The sequence below is a fragment of the Octopus bimaculoides genome, chromosome 4, assembly GCF_001194135.2.
Source record: "Octopus bimaculoides isolate UCB-OBI-ISO-001 chromosome 4, ASM119413v2, whole genome shotgun sequence".
NCBI lineage: Eukaryota > Metazoa > Mollusca > Cephalopoda > Octopoda > Octopodidae > Octopus > Octopus bimaculoides.
The window spans coordinates 107,480,969-107,488,536 of record NC_068984.1 but is presented as its reverse complement, the minus strand read 5'-3'; the positions used below and the strand labels follow the sequence as shown (position 1 = coordinate 107,488,536).

At 35.6% G+C, this 7,568-nt stretch overlaps 1 protein-coding gene across 1 annotated transcript in view; it reads left to right on the top strand.

Moving 5' to 3' along the window:
• Positions 1–7,568, top strand: part of LOC106875429 (uncharacterized) — a 165,297-nt gene that overhangs the window by 154,624 nt on the left and 3,105 nt on the right. Inside the window, exons 38-40 of the mRNA XM_052967659.1 lie at positions 444–554; positions 5,251–5,274; positions 5,731–5,850. Coding sequence (XP_052823619.1) covers positions 444–554; positions 5,251–5,274; positions 5,731–5,850 — 255 coding nt within the window. The remainder of the gene's footprint in view (positions 1–443; positions 555–5,250; positions 5,275–5,730; positions 5,851–7,568) is intronic.

Sequence of the window (7,568 nt, the reverse complement as noted above, 5' to 3'; positions counted from 1 at the left end):
CACACACACACACACACACACACACACACACACACACACACACACATATATATATATATATATGAATACTATCATATTTCGTTTTTGGAATTGGTTTGCAAAATTCTTTATGTGAGTTCGTGTGTTGAAGCATATTATGTTGTATCTGGGGAGAGTCATTCTCTTTTGGTGCCTTATAACACACTCACCGGTAAAATTTTCATTTATTACTTTTTTATTTTTCTAAAATTTTCGTTGCGTTTTGCAACCTTTTCAATAGTTTTGACTCTATTGAAAAGGTTGCAAGAATCACTGAAAATCTTAGAAAAATAAAAAAGAAATAAGTGGAAATTTTAACGCTGAGTGTGTTAAATTATGAGGCATCAAAAGAGAATGTCTCTCCACAGACACTACAGAAAATACTATCATATATATTTGAACATTTTTAACTCTTTAATTTTCAGTTGGTGTTTGTCGAGATAAGACGGATTGCTCTAAGTTCTCGTTTAACCCTTGTGACAAGAATCTACGTAGCTGGACAGTGGACAATTGTCCGCAACATTGTAACCTTTGTGGTAAGTATACCTTTAATTTATAATAGCTAGTAACAATATCCACCACATTCACACTCAAACACTGTGAAATATAAACTTATTTTTTCCAATAGAGCATCAGGGGGCTACCTATAATCATGTCTTTCCAGAGCATTCCGTGTACTAGTTAAGAATTATTATAGACTTTCTAAAAAATTCTGCGGATTTGCTATGTGTGTGTGTGTGTGTGTGTGTGTGTGTGCACAACTATTTTTTGAAAATGTGGATTATTAAACAGATAAAGGACAAAGTTATAAATTATAGCGTCTTTAAGTTAGATGTTGGTTCAAGTCCTACGGGCTATCCGAAGGGTATATATATTTATACAGAGACAATGTTTAGTGAGATTAGGTGCTTCGTATATCTAAAATTTTCGATGAAAATTCCAGGTTATGCTTATTACTTTCTGATGAGGGTCTAATACGTCTTTATTTACTAATTGTATGTATGTATGTCTCTTCTATTTTTTAATTATTATGAATCTTCCACTGATGAGGGAACCGGTTTCCAACAGAGATACAAGGCTCCATCTTCGGGACAGACAAATTCGTATACATGCATATATATATATATATGTATATATATATTTACACACACACACACACACGCACTCACACGCACACGCACACACACGCACACACACACACACACACACATATATATATATATATATATATGGTCGTAATACACACACACACTCACACACACACACACACACATATATATATACTCTTTTATACTCTTTTACTTGTTTCAGTCATTTGACTGCGGCCATGCTGGAGCACCACCTTTAGTCGAGCAAATCGACCCCAGGACTTATTCTTTGGATGCCTAGTACTTATTCTATCGGTCTCTTTTGCCGAACCGCTAGGTTACGGGGACGTAAACACACCAGCATCGGTTGTCAAACGATGTTGGGGGACAAACACAGACACACAAACATACACACACACACATATATATATACATATATATACGACGGGCTTCTTTCAGTTTCCGTCTACCAAATCCACTCACAAGGCTTTGGTCGGCCCGAGGCTATAGTAGAAGACACTTGCCCAAGGTGCCACGCAGTGGGACTGAACCCGGAACCATGTGGTTGGTAAGCAAGCTACTTACCACACAGCCACTCCTACGCCTACATATATATATATATATATATATATATATGGTAGTAATATATATATATGTATTATTGGTTGTCGTCATCGTCATGTGTCGTGACTCTTCAACGGATGTCTTACCGATCAAGCAGGATTACTCTAGCTGCTTTGTCACTCTGGGCCAAACAAACGTTGATATTATTCATCCACTGAATTCTTTACCTGCCTTTTGATCTAGAGCCCTCTACTCTTCCTTCCGTGATAATAATTTCAAATCCTCTGTATCCTCGAATATGACCATAACAGATGAGCTTTTGTTCTTTTACGATGTTGAAGTGTTTGTACTATTTTCTCTTCAAGGGTATAATTTCTCCTCAAATGCATTCCTATTATAAGGCAGCGAGCTAGCAGAAACGTTAGCACGCCGGGCGAAATGCTTCGTGGTATTTCGTCTGCCGCTACGTTCTGAGTTCAAATTCGGCCGAGGTCGACTTTGCCTTTCATCCTTTCGGGATTGATTAAATAAGTACCAGTTATGTACTGGGGTCGATATAATCAACTTAATCCGTTTGTCTGTCATTGTTTGTCCTCTCTGTGTGTAGCCCCTTGTGGGCAGTAGAGAAATAAAACTCATTCCTAGTGTATTTGATGTATTGTATATAATTTTAAAACATTAAACACGTGTTTCATATGCTATTTCCACGTGTCTGCACACGTTAAATCTTTGTACCGATATGTTAGCGTGTATGCATTTAAGTACGTAGTTACTTACCTACGTATACCTGTATGTACATATACATGAATGTTTCTCTTACCTGTTTATTAGTATTCTTTCTAGAAGTATAATGACAGAAACTTGAACGCTTCCATAACAGTCGCTCCATGACTAAAGTTCAAAATTTGAATTTCTTTAAAATGTTAGACAATGATTGGACCAACGGAAGGCAACCGTATTTATGACGTCAGAAAGTTGTTCAGTGTTGTTTCAATAGTATAGTTAACACAATAGTCTCACACTATGAAATTTATTATACATCCTTACCCATCTGATAGTGCTTTTGTTGCGAAGTGTTTTTTTCTGCTGTTACTGATTTGCTCATAAATAGTATACGTTTTGGTTTCGGTTCATTTATTTCATTTCGCTCTGTTTTGTATGTATTCAAGAGTTCTTTTTTGTTCGTGTTTCTGTGATATAAAAATAGAATATTTTTGTGCATAATGATCACATTTGTAAAACATTTGGTATGTGTGGGTTCATCCCATTTTTGTTGTTTAGTCCACGCTTATTTGTCTTAAGTGGAGGCGCAATGGCCCAGTAGTTAGGACAGCGGACTCGCGGTCATAGGATCGCGGTTTCGATTCCCAGACCGGGCGTTGTGAGTGTTTATTGAGCGAAAACACCTAAAGCTCTACATGTATTGTATAATTTATATACAATACATCAAATACACTAGGAATGAGTTTTATTTCTCTACTGCCCACAAGGGGCTACACACAGAGAGGACAAACAATGACAGACAAACGGATTAAGTTGATTATATCGACCCCAGTACATAACTGGTACTTATTTAATCAATCCCGAACCTTGCTGTACTCTTTCACCACAACTCACAACTTTTTCTCACTCTTACTTCCTGTTTCTGTTGTGCCTGTAATTCAAAGGGTCAGCTTTGTCACACTGTGTCACGCTGAATATCTACGAGAACTACGTTAAGGGTACACATGTCTGCGGAGTGCTCAGCCACTTGCACGTTAATTTCACGAGCAGGCTGTTCCGTTGATCGGATCAACTGGAACCCTCGATGTCGTAAGCGACCGAGTGCCGACAATTTGTCCTAAACACTGACTTCGTTAACAGATATGGATGTTAGTCCAGTATTTTATATGTAATAATGATAATTATGTAAAAAATAAATGTCGGTTGGACATAACAAGATCCCTATAAGATAAATATATTTTTCATAATTCATTTTTAATTTTCTCTTTCGTGATTTTATCGAATTTGTTTCTAAATTTGCAGTTTTACACAGTTGTGTTTGCGCATCCGTATTGTTATCTTCTTCTTCGTATTTTTTCATGGCCAATACTATGCAGATATCTTTGGGTTTAGTTTTTTTTTTTTTGTTACATACACTTTCATTTGTTTTGCGTCTGTGAGTCGTATCTTTAGGATTTATGCTTCTTTTATTTATTTTTGATATTTGTTTCTTGTGTTTTCATTAAGTATTCAATTTCTTTTGGGTTTTTTTTGCCTTTATTCTCGCTTTGGGAATGTATCTTCTTAAGTTAGCTATTTGTGGAAGACCAACTTTACGTTTGTTTAAATCCAAGCTCTTAACCCATCAAATATTGTTGTTGTTGTTATTATTATTATTACTACTACGCTACTATAATTGTAATATAATTACGTTACTGTTCAATAATCCTGTGTTTAGTGTGCAATTTACTATCACATTAACACTGATACATGCTTGATCAAATATATAATATAACGAAGTATAATGTAATACAATATAATTTTCAGTGAAGCAATATCTCTTTGTTCATCTTGACCTTTAGTTTTACAAATTCGACGAATTCAATTCACTCGGTTGATCGCTGAATGATAAAGAGAACACTGGGTAGATATATGCTGTAATATTGTTATAGCAAAATTATTTTCTGGAACTATACAAGAATGTTTAAGGAAATAAGATAACCGAAACTAAACAATTATGTTTGGCTCTTCAAATCATTTTCTTTATGAAATGTATCTGTTCTAACGTATGATGAACTGATTAACCATCATTTCGAGCCACTTTAGTGGAATAGAGAACCAGGGAAAAGACAGAGGGATAAGGATAGAGCCAGTTTGTGGTACAAATGTTGAGCGCTGCAAGATTTAATTTGTTTACGTTTATTTAATGAGAATCATGCAAGGAGGATAGAATACTTCATTTAAACAATAGACAGTATTCACAATGACAGTTTGCTACATGGAAAGAGTTCGTGTCAGTAATGGTTGGATAGGCGTAGGGAAGAAGTCGTAAATGTAAGGATCCATGTTATTAGTGGGGTTTCGGAATGAAAAATAGGTTATTCCAATTAGCTTTTAGCGATGACCTATCCATCTCGATACTCATCATGCACTCAAGGCTGGATCAAATTTACTAATTCTAGAACAGTACTTCTGAAATGTTTTGTTTCACTAACCCTTTGAACTACGATTCAACACTCTCATACTACGATTCAACACCGCAGTCTTTCTTAATGTACATACACATAAAAACAAGTCAAAATAATGTAAGATTTCCATGGGTCTTTCACGAAGTGGCCGAAACGCAACAAGGAAATTAGAATTTTGTACTTCTTTGAAATCAATAAATGTCTTTCCTGAAAGAGTTTCAAAACTTCTGGGTACCACTTGTTTGCAAACAAATTGATAATGTATAACATTCAGAATAAACTAATAATTTATAACATGCAGAATAGAGAATGTAATACGTACAAATTCATTTTTTATAACCGAAAGTAAACCTGGTTAAATATTCGAAATGTTTGTAATTTATAATTTCTCCCATTATTTTCTATTCCAGTACCTTTTACGGGAAGCACACCTGGTAAGTAGATTGTATTGTATTTTTCTCTCTTTTTAAATATTGATTAGAAATATAATTGATTTCGGAGACAAAGACACGTATGTTAGCTTCATAATAACATTAATCGACAACATGGATGGCCGGTGTTATTGGATGTGGGACTAAATCTATTTCCTTATTTTGTCTCGGACCTCACACATCTGGTCTAAAATGCTGCCAGGAGTACCAGTAATTTACTGCATTATATAACCCCCTTCTCCTTCAACAAATGGCATAATGCCCAAATTATTGTCATCATGTTCCTTTTTTCTTAAACTCCATTTCATTTCTCCCAAGTCGGTGCTCATTACCAATCGAAGCAATCCCTGCAAAATTTGAATTTGGATCTCTTAAAAACCTAATTTGATAAGTACAGAGGCACATTTATCATACTTCTAAGTTTGCGATTCACTATGTTAAATATCATTTTTTTTTCAGACCCATATCCAAACTGTCACGATAAAGATCCAAATTGCGCCGGTTATAAGATAGATGTATGTCATGGATCGCTTTACAAATGGGGGCTATCACACTGCCAACGGTTCTGTCATTATTGCGGTAAGATTAGTTTTTATCCTTTTCCCAACACATACTTTCAAAGACATAAACATGAAAACTCTACTTTAAACTAAACACTGCATAATGCATTGTTATCTATTATCTAAGCATCAATTTATTACTTAAGCATATAGTGGTGTTTCGATATTTTTAAATCGTTTATCACACCACTACATCCGTTAAATTACGGAGACGCGATTGTTATAAAAGCATTTTTATCACACATGTTTTATTTTCTAAGATGTTTGAATTAGCAAATATGTGAGCAATTTTGCTAAACAAAATATTCTTCGGTTATTATTAAAAAATGTCTAAATTTATCGGATTTTCATTTATAATCTCCTTTTAATAATGCCGTGATTCCCAGCTTCATCAGTGCATAGATAGTAATCTTCCAATCTCTTAATTCTATCAAACAAAAGAGAGAAAAAAACAAAAAGAGCAAACAACTACTGGAATATCAACGTATCTACATTAAAAGATCCGATTTAAAAGATCCTACAAAAGTCATAGCCGCTGTCCCTCCGTACCTGAATAATATCAAAACAATCTTTAACATAAAATTCTATAGCAACAACTAAATTAAAATGTACACATGAATAAGAAAGCTATTAAGCAAATACGTTTTCGGATGTATTTACGCTTCATAAAGTATTTCATATCATTACTCCATTATGCACATTGAGATACACAGCTTGACAGAAATCGTCCAAATTATCCCAATTATCAGCTAATTCCATAAACAACTCACGCTGAGACCCAGAATGCAATACTCGCTAATTGTATGTGAACGGGATACTTTTTCCTATTAATTATCCACGTTGCTATTAACTCTAACTACATCAAAATACTTCAGCGCCAGCTAGTCATTGAATTTATATAAAGCTTCTTCATTGGTTCTTCATCGGATCGCTTTTGGACTGCATATATGACAAGTTTCTTCCAGTCTTTTACTTGCATTGCAGCCATTCTTAATACGATGTAGTTCCTGACCCATGATGGTACTGTGTCTGTTGTCTTCAATATATGTAAACACACACGCGTGCGCGCGCGCACACACGCATACGCACATATACACACACACATATATTTTCATCTATAATCATTAGTCCGACAAAATGTATAATTTGTCGGACTAACGATTATGAATTAAATACGTTTTTTTTAGTTACGGAAAAACTGGACATTTTAATGTGGTGTGAAAGAAGAAAAGTTGTAAATCTAGTTGAGTTAACGGTTCCTCATGAAGATAATATGAACGCCGCGCTGGCTCGAAAGATTGACCGTTATGTAAACCTCCTTGAGAAATGTGAAGACGCAGGCTGGAAAGCGGAGCATTTTCGAATCGAATTTGAATGTGGAGGGTTTGTAGGACACAGTGTGAGACGACTGCTGTTATCGTTAGGCCTAACTTATCGTAAAGTAAATAGCATCATGAGTGATATCCAAAATACAGTGGAGAAGGCTAGCCACTGGATTTGGTTAAAATGAAACAATGAGCGATGGCTAGAGAAATATTGAGCTTTGTTTTTAATAACCAGTTGATCTAGCAAGCGGGGCCTCATATCAGTGAGGGGGGCCCGGTGCGCATTGATGCCATCGAGAGGTAGGCCCCGAAACGGCGCGCATTCTCTCCTGATGACCCCATACACTTGCTGGCTTCCGGTATGCGGAGTTCTAGACTTGTAATTGGTTATTGTTATTATTGTGGACAGAAG